Source organism: Schizosaccharomyces octosporus (genome assembly GCF_000150505.1).
Source record: "Schizosaccharomyces octosporus yFS286 unplaced genomic scaffold supercont6.1, whole genome shotgun sequence".
NCBI classification, from domain to species: Eukaryota; Fungi; Ascomycota; class Schizosaccharomycetes; order Schizosaccharomycetales; family Schizosaccharomycetaceae; genus Schizosaccharomyces; species Schizosaccharomyces octosporus.
In genome coordinates this window covers 3373559-3390033 of record NW_013185619.1, presented here as the reverse complement: position 1 = coordinate 3390033, position 16475 = coordinate 3373559, and the positions used below count along the sequence as shown (strand labels likewise).

The following is a 16475-nucleotide window of genomic DNA, read 5'->3' as shown; positions in this document are numbered from 1 at the left end:
AACCGCGGAACAACCGAAAATTCCTTACGTAGTCAGAGGTATTTTTTTTTTTGTTTCTGACCATTTCCAATATCGCATCTTGGAAGGGAGCCCAAAATGTCGACCACAGCTCAAAGGATCAAGGACATCGAAGATGAAATGAGCAGGACCCAAAAAAACAAAGCTACGGCTAAGCATTTGGGTCTGCTCAAAGCTAAACTCGCAAAACTTAAACGCGAACTCATCACACCAACCGGTAGCGGTGGTGGTGGCGGAGGTGGTATGTATTTTATATTATAAACGTTTTTTTTCCCCTTTTTTCTTGAATACTAATTTTTTTAGTCGGTTTCGATGTCTCTCGTACTGGTATTGGTACTGTCGGTTTTATTGGATTTCCCTCTGTTGGTAAGAGTACCTTGATGAACCAGTTGACTGGCACTCGTAGTGAAGCTGCAGCATACGAATTTACTACGTTGACAACTGTCCCTGGTGTTATGCAGTACAACGGTGCTAAAATTCAAATTCTTGACTTGCCTGGTATTATTGAGGGTGCCAAAGACGGCCGTGGTCGTGGTAAACAAGTTATTACAGTTGCTCGTACATGCAACCTTATTTTTATCGTTTTGGATGTTTTGAAACCCATGTCTCATAAGCGTATCATTGAGGAAGAATTAGAAGGTTTCGGCATTCGTTTAAACAAGGATCCCCCGAACATTGTCTTCAAAAAGAAGGAACGTGGTGGTGTTAACATTACCAACACTGTGCCTCTTAATCATATTGACATGGACGAAATCCGCGCTGTATGCAGCGAATACCGTGTTAACTCCGCTGACATTGCCTTCCGTTGCGATGCTACCATTGATGACTTGATTGACGTTTTAGAAGGAAATCGTGTCTACATTCCAGCTCTCTACGTCCTTAACAAGATTGATGAAATCTCTTTGGAAGAATTAGACTTGATTGATCGTATCCCCAACGCTGTTCCTATCTGTGGTCATAAGGGTTGGAACATTGATGAACTCAAGAGTACAATGTGGGAGTACTTAAACTTGGTTCGTATTTACACCCGTCCTAGGGGTCTCGATCCTGACTACTCGGAACCTGTCATTCTTCGTTCTGGTCACTCTAGTGTTGAAGATTTCTGTAATAACATTCACTCCAGTATCAAAAGTCAGTTTAAGCATGCCTACGTTTGGGGTAAGAGCGTTCCTTATCCCGGTATGCGTGTTGGTCTTTCTCATATTTTGTTGGATGAAGACGTTGTTACAATTGTCAAAAAGTAAAACCTTACTATCTTTCAACATTTCGGCTCCTTCCTCAGTCTTTCAGTTTACCTTTTCCTGTTCTCCCTTTTATCTTTTAGTGAGTCGTATATTTAAGCAAAAAAAGAAAAACTTTTTTTGTTTTAAAAATTCTTTTGAACGTGTTAATATTTTCCAACTGGTGGTGTTTTATATAGGGTTTTAATGTATTGAAAATTATTTTTGTCTATTCTCGTTGTCTACGTTTGTAAGTTTTATCAGTATAATTTATTTAATTCTTCGTTACTCATATGTAAAAGAATTTGATTAAAACATTCAAGTCCCCAAATATTTTGTGAGTGCAACTAGGGACGTAGCCACTTATTTCTACTACAGAGAAAGAAATTAAATCCACTTGAAAGGTCATATATATAATACGATAGTAATGAGTCTAGAAAAAGAAAAACAGTTAGTTTTGGAATTGATTCTTCATTTTTATAAACAAGGATGGATGAGATTTGGAAGGTAGCGAGCGTGCTTTGGTTTGACCTTTTTGCTCGTAGCTAACTGATGCAGTGGAAATTTCTGTTTAAGAAACGGGTAATTAAATACAGTCAGTACTTCTTTGCATGCTGACTCCCTTTTAGGAACGAACTACTTTGCGCAAAAGACCGTGTTCAAAGGGACTTGTTACAGGAAGGTGAAATTGTACAGTTTTCACTAAGGTAAGATTAGCCAATTAATAAAAGAAAACTAAACAGTAATGGTTTATTTACTAACACCTTTTAGCGATTCTCCCAAAGTTGATAATGTTGAATGGTCTAAGATTTTTGCCTACATTCTACAGTAAGTATACAGTCATGTACTAGTATCTTAGACGTAAATTAGAAAAAGAAATGCCGTGTCTTGTATCCTGTCTACTTCAATTGCTGCTCTTGGTGCTTCACTTTATCCTGCAAAGGAATTTCACACACGATCAAAAGAGATGATCAAAGGAATTCCCAAGGGTCATCCTAGTAATGGATACCTTTGCTGTTTTGACTCTTTGAAAGTTCCGAGTAAGCTTCTTTGTGTTGCTCTTGTACCTTACTAACGACTAATCAAAATAGTAATACAGAATGATTCCACGGAACGAATTTACGAAAGTATAAAACAAACCCTCGAAGACTATCCGGAAACTAATGCAATCCTTATTCGTGGTTACGGAGCCATAGGTTGGGGATCTACTTGGGAAAAGTCAAAAACACAAATGGAATGCTACGATTATCTATTTGAACTGGATTATAAAATCAAGAATTTATAATTAGGGTTCTATAAATAATTTAAATAAATGAGTCTATTAACTTCTATACCCACATCCCTTTGGATCGTTTACGCCTTTCTACTAACTGCTGTAGTCGATGCTGTCTATCAATATAAGAAGAGTTTATATCAGTGTTTGAGCGGTTTTGAGAAGTCGTGAAATTTAGACTTGGGAGATCTCTGTCTATATTTTCTTCCCCATTCAATGCGTCCGCGCCGTTATTCGAAGGGTATAACTTTCGGTGCTTTCGGTGTTCTAGCCTCCCTTTCGATAAAATTCTAGAATCCCTTGCTCTATTTGTTAAAAAAAAAATAATTAAAAAAGAAATACTTACAAAGTAGCATCAAAATGTTTTTGTAGGTTAGAAATCCTTGGTTTCTTGTGAACAGAGTCATTCAGGCTTTCCTCTCTCAAAATTTCTTGATATACTTCCCTCCATTTGTAAATTATTGTGTTGTCTTTGTAGCGGCTCATATTATGTAAAAAAGACTGGATGCATTTGAAAGCTAAAGAATGGGGGACTCTGCTTGTCGTATTCATGTTTTTGAAATCTCGTCCTTTATGAATATCTATCATCCTTTTCGGTACTCGTCTATAATAAATTAATTGCTCGTTATGTTCGGGAGTAGGTTCGTCTTCAGTAATTTCAAAAGTATCTTCAACAGTAGCCGACCTCTTAGGTTTTGTTAGACTTGATACTTGTATAAAGCCATGTAAGGCATTTTCTGGCATAAAAAATTTCTTTTTTGTTTTCTGTTTTTGCTTATCTTTAGAAGCCACAATGGGAACGGAATTTTCTTTTGGAATCTCCACAATCTTCTTTTCACACATAGGCTGAATTTCTTTAGGAAGAATCCTATGAGATTTGTCAGATAAAGCAAGTCCTCTACCTTGAATAATGTTGTCTTGAATTGTTTTATGAGCATCTTTAGCGCGCTCCCACTTAGCTTCTTCTTTTCCTCGTGTTAACAGCATGTAAATATAACCTTTTCGTTTTCTTCCAGTTCTACCCATTCTTTGTAACATTCGAATAGGAGAAGCGGAGGCATCATAGCAAATAATCATGTCGACCTCTCCAATGTCCAAACCTTCTTCACCAATCGAAGTAGCTATCAATGTGTTAATATCACCTTTCTGGAATTGCCTCACTGTTTCATTTTGGGATTTCTGAGACATTCCCGTAGTTTTTCTTATTGAAGATTGACCTATAAAAATTGCAGGCCGCACTGTAGGATAGCTGCGACTTAGTATGCGAAATATTTCCTCGGCACTAGATCTAATTTCGACGAAAATCATGATCCTGGTATTTTCGTTGTCTTTATTTTCCACACCGAAATGATTAGCTACAATTTCTTGCAAATGTTCAAGCTTTGGATGTCCGTAAAAATCATTATTATCAAGCAAAACTTTAGTATCGTGCAGCAACGACTTAAATTCCGGATTAGCCAAGATCCTTCTCTTATAGCCTGCTCGTCCTGTGGAGCATTCTTCTTCAATTTCCTGAAGCTTTTCGCAAAAGGGACGGACACCATGATTCAATAATAAATTGAGAGGATACGCAAACGTCGCAAGCGCATCGAACGTATTTAATATGTCCCATCGTTGGTTATTGGCAAAATTTTGCCCAGAAGTTGCTATAAAAGCTTGTTTTGCTTGTACCAAAGTAAACGAATTAATTTCTCTAGCGTTTTGTACTCGGTAAAGATTTCCTTGGTTCAATTTTAATAGCATTGGTTCTAAAAGAGCTGCAAATCGATCCCTCAGGTCCATTATGTCAGGAGATAAATCCACTAAAATTCGATCTACTTCTTTTTTATGTACATATTGTGCGATATCAATGCTATTCTCATTACGGATTTCTATGCAAGAAATATGCAGCGAATCTATAACATTCTGAATAGCATCGATCTTACTTCCAGGGGTCGCACTCAATGCCAGGACTCGAAAGTTTTTATTCCCAAAATACAGAAGACGAACAACCTCTACATAAGCATAGTTTCCGGTACTGCGATGTGCCTCGTCAATGACCAAACACGATACTTTCGTACGATCACATATTCCATGTTTTATATCGTTTAAAAGTGTTTGAGGAGTAACAAAGAATACATTTCTTTCTTGATAGTACTGGTTTCGGATGCCAACCTGAACTTGACCACTTAATTCAGCTGTCTTATTTCGTGGAATTCCTGTTATGTTATAACAAGCTTCCATTTGTTGGGTCACTAGGGGTTTCGTAGGAGCCATAAAAATAACATAACTTTTGGGAAACCATCGAAAATAATTCATCATTACCGTTGCAGCTATAAACGTCTTACCAAGACCTGTTGGCAAAGCGACTAGGACATTCTGAAAGAGTGCTTTCTTAACAATGTTAAATTGGTAATCCCGAAATGACACATTAATTGGATAAATCCATTGATTAGCAGCATCTCGATCTAGTTCGTGCTGTAATCGAAGTGGCTCTTGATTATGGGCTTCTATATATTCGTCAACTGAATATCCTTGTAACCCAACGGTATTGTTTTGTAATTCATGCTCAATTTCGTCTACTGCTTGCACGTCCAAGCTATCCCATTCGTCCCCTTCAAAAGAATCGTCATCAGTCATTCTTTAGAGGGATTTTATTTCTAATTTTTTTTAGTAAATTACAACGCTTTTCAATTGCATCCAGACGATTCTTAAATCACATCCGGCGCTACTGGTAGGGTATAGTCTTATTCCTACGTAAATTAATTCACCTAACATTCATATATGCTTTTGAAGAAACAACAAACGTTCGAAATCCAAATATAGTTAATAAATACTGTTTATTGACAAAGAGTCGGTTCATTTGCATAGAAAACTGAAAGTTCAAATAACGACTTTACGATATGCTACCGTAAGTATATAATGAGCCATAGTGGTTTTATAAACCATGCACTGCCGTGCACTGTAGTTCTCTATTCCAGACAAACCCATCGACATATACACCACCTGCTTTTCTAACTAAAAGCTATACTGTATTTAATAGCATAGGGAACTTACCGTCCGCCACTCACAATCATGTCGAGTGCTAATTCCAAAGGAGGGTCGAAAGATCCCTCCAAACATGGAAGTGACAAGGATAAACCTAGAATTGACACGTCGCAGTATAGTTACAATGCGATGTCAAATTTGGTTACGCAACCTGATCGAAGATTTGTTTCTAGACGTGACACTGAGCCTACGGGTGAACCAGAGTCTCTTGCGAATCGCGTTAATGTATCTGAAATGGGTACTCGTGCACAAACGAGTAAAGCAGAGACTCTTCCTCAAGGGTTTACTCAAGAGGTACAGGAAGACCGTGTTCCTGTTGCTGAGGGATATCCTGCGAGGACTGAAGCTAAATTACCTAGGCGTAAAGGTACACCTGGCTCAACTTTGCTAGGCGCTTCTGATACCTTAGAATCTTTAAGATACCAACCCTTAACGGATGAGACACGCGAAGTATATGACTACATTTTAGCCTTTGTGCAACAATACTTAGGTGATCAGGCACCTGAGGTCTTACGATCTGCATCCGACCTGGTAATTGAAATCATTAAAGATGATACCTTAGTAGACTCAAGCAAAATTGAACAGGTGAATGAGATTTTAGGTGCCAAGGTCCCTAACGATCGGTTCTCCCAATTAGTTAATCTTGGTAATCGTTTGACTGATTATACAAAGGAGAAAGAAACTGCCATGGACGAAAGGGACTTGTATGATTCAGGTGTTCCTGTTTTGTTCAATGAAGCAGATGAAGAAGAAGAAGCGGTTGAAGCAATGGAAGAAGAAGAAGAAGAACCCACTGCCGCCGAATACGAAGGTGTAGAAGACGAAGGAGTTCCTACAGAAGACCAAGACACAGAAGTAGCCGTTATTTCTGGCAATGCTAAAAAAGTATCTGAAGATTCAAGACTTCATCCTAGAGACATAGATGCATTTTGGCTCCAAAGAGAAGTTGCAAAATATTATCATGACGCACATATTTGTCAAGAAAAAACCAGTCTTGCATTCGATTCTCTTTCATCTAATGTTGATCTCGGTGAACTTGAAAATGATTTAATGAATATTTTTGATTATGAGCATTTTTCTTTGGTACAACTATTAACGAAAAATCAGTGGATGATAGTTTACTGCACTCTACTTAAGCGAGCTCCCGATACAAAGGAACGCTTAAATATTGAGACCCATATTCGAGAAGCTGGCCAGTCCTGGATATTACAATCTTTGGAGTATAATGTACCTATTCCTTCCGAGGTTTCACAACAAGATGCAAAAGCTTCCGTAGATGGACAGACACTTACTCCTGTTGAAGATGCGGCACTCAGGCCCAGTGCTGACCAGGCGATCAATAAAGTAACTCCCAAACAACAAGTAAACTTGGAGAACTATGTGTTTTCGGAAGGTGCTCATCTCATGTCGAATAAGGCAGTCAAGCTTCCTGAGGGGTCATTCCGACGTACTGGTAAAGGATATGAAGAAATACATGTTCCTGCTCCAGCGAAGGCTACAATGAAGCCAGATGAACGATTAGTATCTGTGAGTGAACTTCCTGAATGGGCACATGGAGCATTTCCTAATACGCCTACGTTAAACCGAATTCAGAGTCACTTGTTTCCAATCGCTTATGGGACAGATGAAAATGTTTTACTTTGTGCTCCTACTGGTGCAGGTAAAACTAATGTGGCTATGCTATGCATTTTAAATGAATTACAGAAACACCTCAATTCTGATCTTTCTTTTCAAAAGAATGAATTTAAGATCGTTTATATCGCGCCATTGAAAGCATTGGTCCAAGAAATGGTTAATAATTTTTCAAAGCGCTTAAACCCATACGGACTTCAAGTCTCAGAATTAACTGGTGATAGTCAGTTAACTAAGCAACAGATAACGAATACCCAAGTTATTGTCACAACACCTGAGAAATGGGACATTATTACCAGAAAATCAAATGATTTATCGTACGTGAATCTAGTTCGCTTAATAATCATTGATGAAGTTCATTTGCTACATGATGAAAGAGGGCCGGTTTTGGAATCTATTGTTGCACGTACCCTTCGTCATCAGGAAGAATCTTTGGAGAGGATTCGTTTAGTAGGCCTTTCAGCTACTCTACCTAATTATAGAGATGTCTCGAGTTTTTTGCGAGTCAATCCCAACAAGGGTTTGTTCTATTTTGATTCAACATATCGCCCTTGTCCATTAAAGCAAGAGTTTATTGGAGTAACTGAAAAGAAGCCAATTAAGCGTTTGCAGGCTACTAATGAAGTTTGCTATGAGAAAACTATGCAGCACGCTGGCAAAAATCAGGTTCTTATATTTGTGCATTCTAGGAAAGAAACTTATAAGACTGCTCGTTTTATACGAGATAAGGCTTTAGAAGAAGAAACAATTGGTCATATTTTGCGTTCGGATGCAGCTTCTCGTGAAATTTTACAAACCGAAGCTGATACTACTAAAAACGAGCATATGAAAGATCTTCTTCCCTATGGATTTGCTATACATCATGCAGGAATGCGACGAGAAGATCGCCGAACAGCAGAGGATTTATTTGCGGAGGGTACAATTCAAGTTCTAGTATGTACTGCCACTTTGGCGTGGGGTGTCAATTTACCAGCCCATACTGTAATCATCAAAGGTACTCAAATATATTCACCTGAGAAAGGTATGTGGACAGAGCTTTCACCACAGGATGTACTTCAAATGCTTGGTAGAGCAGGTCGACCACAGTTTGACACATATGGTGAAGGTATAATTATTACTGCACACTCTGAACTACAGTATTATCTATCCTTGATGAACCAACAATTACCTATAGAATCGCAACTGATGACTCGCTTAGCAGATTGTCTAAATGCAGAACTAGCTATGGGTTCAGTTAGAAGTATTGAAGATGGTGTTGAATGGTTGGGTTTTACTTATCTATATGTTAGAATGCTAAGATCTCCTGGTCTTTACAGTGTAGGCCCGGAATATGAAGATGACAAATATTTATTACAGAAGAGAGCCGATCTAATTCATTCTGCTGCTTTACTTCTTGAAAAATGTAGGCTTCTTGTTTACAACAAAGAAACTGGTACGTTAACGGCCACTGAATTGGGCAAAGTTGCTGCCAGCTACTATGTATCTCATAACTCAATGGCTACATATAACAGATTATTCAATCAGTCTATATCTTTCATAGAGCTCTTCAGGATTTTTAGCTTATCGGATGAATTCAAATATATACCCGTACGAGAGGAAGAAAAGGTTGAACTCGCAAGACTGTTAGAGCGCGTGCCAATTCCTATACGTGAAGGCCTTGATGATTCTTCAGCGAAGGTCAACGCATTGTTGCAATCATATATTTCAAGGCAACAGCTTGATGGTTTTGCTTTAGTAGCAGACATGATTTATGTAACGCAGTCTGCAGGAAGAATTATGAGAGCAATCTTTGAAATTGCCCTTCGTCGTGGGTGGTCCTCTGTTGCGAAGATGGCATTAGACACTTGCAAGATGATTGAAAAGCGTCTTTGGCCCACAATGAGTCCCTTAAGACAATTTCCAAACTGCCCCAATGAAGTAATTCGACGAGTTGAAAAGAAAGATTTTTCTTGGTACCGCTATTTTGATTTAGATCCTGCTGAGTTGGGTGAATTAATTGGCGTTCCCAAGGAAGGAAGACGGATTTATAATATGGTTCAGTCATTTCCAAGAATCAATGTAGAAGCTCATATTCAACCTATCACTCGATCATTGCTGAGAGTTGAATTATCAATAACTTCTCAGTTTACTTGGGATGATTCCCTTAGTGGTACTTCTGAGGCTTTTTGGATACTTGTTGAAGATGTCAATGGTGAGAATCTATTGCATTACGAACAATTCTTTTTGCTCAAGAAGTATCAGGAAGATGAACATATTGTGAATTTTACTGTTGGCTTGACGGAGCCTCTTCCTCCTAATTACTTCATTACTGTTGTATCAGATCGTTGGTTACATTGCAATTTCAAAGTACCGTTGTCATTTAAGCGGTTGATTATGCCCGAGAAATTTCCAGCCCCAACACCTCTTCTTGATTTACAGAACGTTCCTATTACTGCCTTAGGAAATCCTGAATATATTTCATTATACGAGTCTCAATTCAGTCATTTTAACAAATTGCAAACTCAGGTTTTTAATGCCTTATACAAATCAAATGATACCTTGTTTATTGGCGCTCCCAACGGTAGCGGAAAAAGTGTTTGCGCTGAACTTGCATTATTGAATAATTGGAAAAATCCCGACGCTGGTAGTGCTGTCTATCTTGCCCCATTGCAAGAAATCGTGGATCAAAAGTTTGAAGAATGGAAAGAAAGACTTGGTAATGTTGGTGAAGGAAAGGTGCTGTTTAAGTTGACAGGCGACCGATCTGAAGATCTGAAACTTATTCAAGTTGCTGATCTTATACTTGCTACCCCAACTCAATGGGATTCGTTATCAAAGAGATGGAGAACAATGCGCAGCATACATAAGGTCGATATGTACATATGTGACAATCTTCAGTTATTGGGTGGTACCCACGGGCCTCTTTATGAAGTAGTACTCTCGAGAATTCGTTATATGTCTTTGCAATTAGAAAAGCATATAAGAATTGTTGGTTTCTCTGTTTCTTTGGCTAACGCACGAGACCTTGGTGAGTGGTTAGGTGCTAATCCTCAGAATATATTCAACTTTAGTCCCAAGGATAGGCCTAATCCATTAACAATCCATTTGCAGTCATTTAGCATAAGCCATTTTCCATCGCTTATGTTGGCTATGGCTAAACCTGTATACCGTGTGCTTGTACAAAGTATATCTCAAAGAAAATCCAGTCTTGTATTCACACCTGATCGGAAAGTCGCCAGACAGCTTGCTCTTGATATCGTTACATTTAGTTTGGCAGATGAAGATGAATACCAGTTTTCTGTAGCAGAAACGGAAGCAATTGAGACCGTCCAAGACGTTACTTTGCGTCAATCTCTTAGACACGGAATAGCATTCGTTTCTGAAATAACGTCGTCACACGACAAGGACATTATTGAGACCATGTTTAATCATGGTCTTATGAAAGTATTAATTGCTACACATGATGTAATATATTCTTTGAATGTCAAGTCAAATGTGGTGATTGTTATGGGTACTCAGCAATATGATGGAAAAGAGCATCGATACATTGATTATCCAATCAGTGACTTACTGCAAATGCTAGGTTTCACTGCAAATATGAGAACCAATGTCGTTAGTCAGGCCGTTCTATTGACGGTAAATACTAAGAAGGACTACTACAAGAGATTCTTAAATGAACCATTACCTATGGAAAGTCACTTGCAGGTGTGGCTTCACGATGCTTTTGTTTCGGAAATCTCAACGCAAACTGTTGAAAACAAACAGGATGCTGTAGATTGGTTGACATGGACTTACATGTATAGAAGATTGGTTGCGAATCCTACGTATTACGGTCTTCAGGACATAACCCACGAATCCGTTTCAGAATTCCTTTCAGATATTGTTGAAACCACTATGAATGATCTAAACGAAGCCCGTTTGATCACCGTGGATGAAGAAGATGACAGTTGCGTACCCCTGAATTTGGCAATGATTGCCTCGTTTTACGGGATTACCTATGTCACCATGCAGACTTTTGCTCTAAGCTTAACAGAGCGTACCAAGATGAAAGGTTTATTGGAAATTGTGACATCTGCTGCGGAATATGAACAATTGCCTATAAGGAAATATGAGGATATTGCCTTAGCTCGTATACATTCACGGCTACCGGTTCGCCTAAGTAGCCCGGATTATGAGGATTCTCACACAAAATCTTTTATTTTACTAGCTGCCCATTTTTCACGTTTTGAACTACCTGCAGAATTGGCGTTGGACCAAAAGTTCTTACTTAGCAAAGTATTGAACTTGCTCAGTGCATGTGTCGATACTCTCTCTTCCGAAGGTCATCTCGTCGCTTGTATCAGACCAATGGAAATGTCCCAGATGGTTACTCAGGCTGTCTGGGATCGCGACAGTCCGTTGAAACAGATTCCCTATTTCGATGATGCATTGATTAAACGCTGCAACGAGAAGGGTGTGCAAGACGTTTTCGATGTGATTGACATGGATGACGATGAACGCGTGAAGTTGTTGCAAATGGATAATGCTCACCTTGCCAAATGTGCAGAATTTATTAATAAATACCCCGACATTGACATTAATTTTGAAGTTCATGATTCGGATAATGTACATGCAAACGCGTCCACATTGTTGTTAGTGCAATTGAACCGGGAAGTTGAAGAAGAGGAGGATATTGATATCACAGTGTTTGCCCCTTATTTCCCCGTGAAGAAAACGGAGCATTGGTGGTTAGTGGTTTCCGATGACCAGAATCTTTTAGCGATTAAGAAGGTCACCTTGGGTCGATCCTTAACCACGAAACTCGAGTTTGTACCACCCGAAATGGGTAAAAAGTCATTTAAACTCAGTTGCTTCTGCGACTCCTATATGGGGGTTGATTATGAAAAAGAATTTTCTTGTGATGTTTTGGAGCCTTTGGACGAAGAAATGGATGATGCAGAAGAATAAACAATATTTAACGCTTATTAATTTCGGCTTGGAGAATTCTGCTGATTCGATTATTATTATCTTGCGATTCTTTATACATGAAGGAATTTAATGAATGCTTTCTTCTATTTTGGATGAAGCCGGAGTGAAAGCAGAAAAGGATTTGGATCAGGCTAATGACTGCTTCTTGGCCGTAATAGAGTTAGTTTAGAGGAATTTATTTATAATGAGGATAACATCGTTTCGGTTTTGTAAATAATAAATGGATTGATTTTATATAATGAGTAGATGTCAAGTAGCTGCAAGCCAAATCCAGGACTGAGAATAGGTTCTTCCAGAGGAATGCTGAAAGTATTTCTCGAAGATGGAGGATTTTCGTTTACATGAATTAATAGGAAGGACTGTTTTAGTCATTTTAAAATGTTCATAATCATGAATTAACATCAATAAAGGCGCTTAGTGTATTCTAAGAATAAAGACACAGGAAGGTCTGTATAAGCTTTTCAAAATCTTTGCAATGTATATTTAACTATAATTAACTAGCTAGTAGATGTCTAGAGGGTAGTCATTTAGGAAAACGAGTTATATGGAACACGGTCGAACATAACGTAAATGCACTTCTCTCCAGAGCCACTTAGACGGAGGATTTTGCAATCTTGTATTCACTCAAGTCTATTTATATTTCGACATGGTAAACATTAGAAACATTGAAAAGTCTGAAATAAAGCAGGTAGCTCATCTTGAGGACTTGTGTTTTCCAGAAAATGAACGTGCATCTCTTAAGACTGTATGTCAAAACAGATAGGAGAAGAAGAAATACAATGCCCAATTTCTCTTTTTGATTAATTGAAAAGATATTTATCGTCTATGGGAATATATCGGCAATCTCATGAACGAAGTAAAGAAAGTTGAGTGGAGTATAGTAACTGCTTGGTGCATAGATGGATAATTCTTTATTTACGGCACAAATTAGTATTTCTTCTTTTTCGTTTCGAATGCGTTCTCTTACTGACATTTCTTTATAGATTACTGACAGAGTTTCCCAAGCATCTGAGTTACAACTTGGCCTTTTTGCTCCTACCAAACATACTACCACCTTAATAGGACACTTGATGGCTACCAGAACATCGTCGGAAAGTGTGACGGTAGACTCGATGTCCAAGCATGAGCCCACGGGAAACAACGTAGCTATCCATTCCCTTTCCATTCATCCTGCACATCGTAGTAGGGGCTACGCAAAGCAATTAATCAAAGAACTACAGTTTCGCTGCGAAAAGACTGTCAGTCCCAAGCCTCGGATCATAACTTTGTTGGCTCATAAGCCTTTGATCCATCTCTATGAGGAGACCGGTTTCAAGCTTATGGGTGAAAGTGCCTGCAAGTTTGGAGGTGATACCTGGTACGACATGATTTATGAATTATAGATCGATTACATGATTACATGTGGATTGTGCCTTAGTTAATGTACTTGCACGATTCGTCCCTACAACTCCAGTCCTCGATAACAGTCTTTTTAGTATATCAAGATCTCTTTGAACTTTTAGTAACTACAATTATTTGTTTACGATCTGTTTTGTTGAAAATTATAGCAATAGATATTTCATGACAAAAATGAATGAAACAAAAAGAAACAAGCCTTTCCAACTACATCTAGATAACTCAAAGGGTACCGATAACCGCAGAGTCCGTATACAAAATCTATAATAACCAAAACATATATAAACATAGACCAAACCGGGGTTGAATTTTGTTCAAAAAAAAATCAGACGCAATTTAGAAAACCAAACGAAAGATATACAGACGAAGTCTGATAAAGGACATTACTTGTCATCAGGCAAGTTTGTCACGGGATATTCATAGTAATTAGGATTGTCGTAGACGTAACCGAACTTTTGCAAAAACTCGCCCAAACACTCGGGACCTTCCGAGCCGTACTCGTAAGGAGCGGGTTGAGGCTTCTCTTTTTCCATGTATTCCAAAAGAGGACCAACCAAAGTCCAAGCACATTCAAGTTCATCAATACGAGCGAAACGAGACTGGTCACCAACGAAAGCGTCATAGAACAAAGCTTCGTAAGCCTCGTGCAACTTCATGTTGGTGAAGCGGTTCTTGTAGGTCAAATCTAAGTCAGTGAGGAGAGGCTCGGAGCTGATACCGGGTTGTTTGATGTTCATCTTAAAGTAAACGGCTTCGTTGGGTTGGACACGAATGACCAATTCGTTACGATGGGAATCCTTAAACAAACCGTTGGTAACAGGCTTGAACTGAACACGGACTTCGACCTTACCGGTGTTCATGGCCTTACCAGCCTTCAAGAGGAAGGGGACACCATCCCAACGGTCATTATCGACGAAGAAAGGAATGGCTGAATAGGTGGGACATCTGCTACCCTCGGGGACGGTTTCATCGTCCAAGTAACCAGGATGCTTACCATCCTTGCTCTTAACGTATTGGCCAAAGACGACGTCTTTAAGCTCACCAAGGCGAGTGCGACGTAAAGCTTGAACTTTAGCATCACGCAAATCACCGGCAGCAAGGGAGGTAGGAGGCTCCATGGTGACCAAAGACAAAACCTGAACAAGATGGTTTTGTACGATGTCACGGACAATGGTGCTAGTATCGAAGTAACCACCACGGCCTTCGGTACCAATGGGCTCCTTGAAAGTGATTTGAACATTGGAAATAGATTCCTTGTTCCACAAGTGAGAGATGATAGGATTGCAGAAACGAAGGTGAGTAAGGTTTTGGACCATTTCTTTGCCGAGGTAGTGATCGATACGGTAAATCTCGTTCTCGTGGAAAAGAGGGTCCAACTTGGATTGGAGCTCACGAGCAGAGTCGAGGTCGAAACCGAAGGGCTTTTCGATGATGAGACGGGCAGCACCTTTTTGGGGATAGCATTGTTGCTTTAAGTGGGTAGAGACGGAGACGAAGACGTCAGGAGGGAGAGCAAGGTAGAAGACGCGGTTGCGCTCCTCGCGATCGCCTTCGCGTTCTAAAAGGTGCTTGTTGAGACCTTGGAAAGAGTCAACACCGTCGTAGGAACCACGGTAGTAGGTGCATCTTGTCTTGAAGTCTTCCAACTTTTTCTTGGTTTCCGAGTCATTATCGTCGATCTTGATGAACTGGGTGATACGTTCAATAAAGTCATTAGGTTCAATGTTGGAGCGTGCATAGCCTACGATGACGAGGTCTGAGGGGAGACGGCCATCCTTGTAAAGGGAAAAGAGAGCAGGGAACTGTTGAAAAGGATTAGCGGATGAAACGGAAATAAACATTGATGTGCAGAAGCGGCTGTAACCAACAAAAAGAGAGAGAAGCTTAGCTTACGAGAAGACGGTCGTAGCAGTAAAAACTACTGAAAAAAAGCATAAACTATTTGACAGAGTGTCGCATAAAACATGCTGGATAAACACACATATGCTGAATACGCACGCTTCATGCAAAAGTCAATCCACATACAGTTTTTTTCTTGGCTAAATCACCAGAGGCGCCGAAGACGACCATGGAAGCATTTTGCTTGATGGGTCTAGAAAAAATGTTTGCATTAGTAAAAGCGCGTCCAGCAACCAAAAAGAAAGAAAGCAAACTTACTGTATAGGAGAACTCATCTTTACAAAAATCCTATAGAAATAGATTTGCAAGGAAAAGGAGTGAGTATTTGAATGAACCTACTGTAACGGCAGATGGTAAGTTGGAAGAGTCCGGTGGATTTGACTATAAATATACATGGAAGATCTTTCGAAACATTCGTCAACTGTCGATCCATTGGTAGGACTATGACGCACCCGATCCGATGACAAATCCGTTCTCGCTATCGTGATACTGTGGGATCTATTACTGAGCTTTTTACTAATATGGTAATATCGAGGGACCTAGATTATATTTCAAGCAGAAAGACAAGAGAGAGTCAGTCAAAAGAGTGAGTGGATGGAATAAAAACAAAAGGCAAAGAGAATTGAACTAAATGAAATGAAATTGAATTTGAAAATGGAAATGAAATGAATGAAAATTGGAACGAAATGAATTGAGAAAATGTTGAAAGATGAAAAGACGAAATGGATGAATCTTGAAACTGGTAAATGGAAAGCCAATTGAATGTCTAACGAATTTAATGTTTTTTTTTTTTTTTTTTAGAGAAGCAGAGAAAGCAATTTGAGATGGGAGACAACAAAATCGAGAATTGAGTTGAAGAAATATTATTGATGATGGATGCAGATGCATGCATGCAATGCAATGCAGTATTGCTTTAGCGACACTGGAAGAGTTGGAATCGATTGGATATGGCGAATCATCAGTAACGATCTATGGAACGGTTCTTTTATTTACTTTTATTTTTCATTTTTCATTCTTGCGACATACCCATTCATCGTCCGAGATGAGGCTTACGATGTTGTATT

General features: G+C 39.1%; 6 protein-coding genes across 6 annotated transcripts; 4 read left to right on the top strand and 2 right to left on the bottom strand.

Moving 5' to 3' along the window:
- The first annotated feature begins 39 nt into the window (after positions 1-39).
- On the top strand, positions 40-1506 carry SOCG_02336 (GTPase Rbg1). The gene is made up of 2 exons (XM_013160829.1): positions 40-259; positions 322-1506. The coding sequence occupies exons 1-2, from the start codon at positions 97-99 to the stop codon at positions 1260-1262; spliced, it is 1104 nt and encodes a 367-aa protein (XP_013016283.1). The 5' UTR covers positions 40-96; the 3' UTR covers positions 1263-1506.
- SOCG_02335 (5'-methylthioribulose-1-phosphate dehydratase) lies at positions 1466-3097 on the top strand. The gene is made up of 7 exons (XM_013160828.1): positions 1466-1488; positions 1541-1745; positions 1797-1820; positions 1868-1945; positions 2010-2066; positions 2109-2278; positions 2330-3097. The coding sequence occupies exons 2-7, from the start codon at positions 1666-1668 to the stop codon at positions 2521-2523; spliced, it is 603 nt and encodes a 200-aa protein (XP_013016282.1). The 5' UTR covers positions 1466-1488; positions 1541-1665; the 3' UTR covers positions 2524-3097.
- SOCG_02334 (ATP-dependent DNA helicase) lies at positions 2496-5429 on the bottom strand. The gene is made up of 2 exons (XM_013160827.1): positions 2858-5429; positions 2496-2816 (listed from the first exon to the last, which is right to left on the bottom strand). The coding sequence occupies exons 1-2, from the start codon at positions 5128-5130 to the stop codon at positions 2567-2569; spliced, it is 2523 nt and encodes an 840-aa protein (XP_013016281.1). The 5' UTR covers positions 5131-5429; the 3' UTR covers positions 2496-2566.
- A 23-nt stretch (positions 5430-5452) lies between these two features.
- SOCG_02333 (U5 snRNP complex subunit Brr2) lies at positions 5453-12353 on the top strand. Its single transcript, XM_013160826.1, has one exon. The coding sequence runs from the start codon at positions 5566-5568 to the stop codon at positions 12094-12096; it is 6531 nt and encodes a 2176-aa protein (XP_013016280.1). The 5' UTR covers positions 5453-5565; the 3' UTR covers positions 12097-12353.
- Positions 12354-12621: 268 nt separating this feature from the next.
- SOCG_02332 (polyamine N-acetyltransferase) lies at positions 12622-13673 on the top strand. Its single transcript, XM_013160825.1, has 2 exons — positions 12622-12862; positions 13101-13673. The coding sequence occupies exons 1-2, from the start codon at positions 12764-12766 to the stop codon at positions 13497-13499; spliced, it is 498 nt and encodes a 165-aa protein (XP_013016279.1). The 5' UTR covers positions 12622-12763; the 3' UTR covers positions 13500-13673.
- On the bottom strand, positions 13561-15765 carry SOCG_02331 (glucose-6-phosphate 1-dehydrogenase). The gene is made up of 3 exons (XM_013160824.1): positions 15670-15765; positions 15538-15604; positions 13561-15314 (listed from the first exon to the last, which is right to left on the bottom strand). The coding sequence occupies exons 1-3, from the start codon at positions 15684-15686 to the stop codon at positions 13896-13898; spliced, it is 1503 nt and encodes a 500-aa protein (XP_013016278.1). The 5' UTR covers positions 15687-15765; the 3' UTR covers positions 13561-13895.
- Positions 15766-16475: the final 710 nt, after the last annotated feature.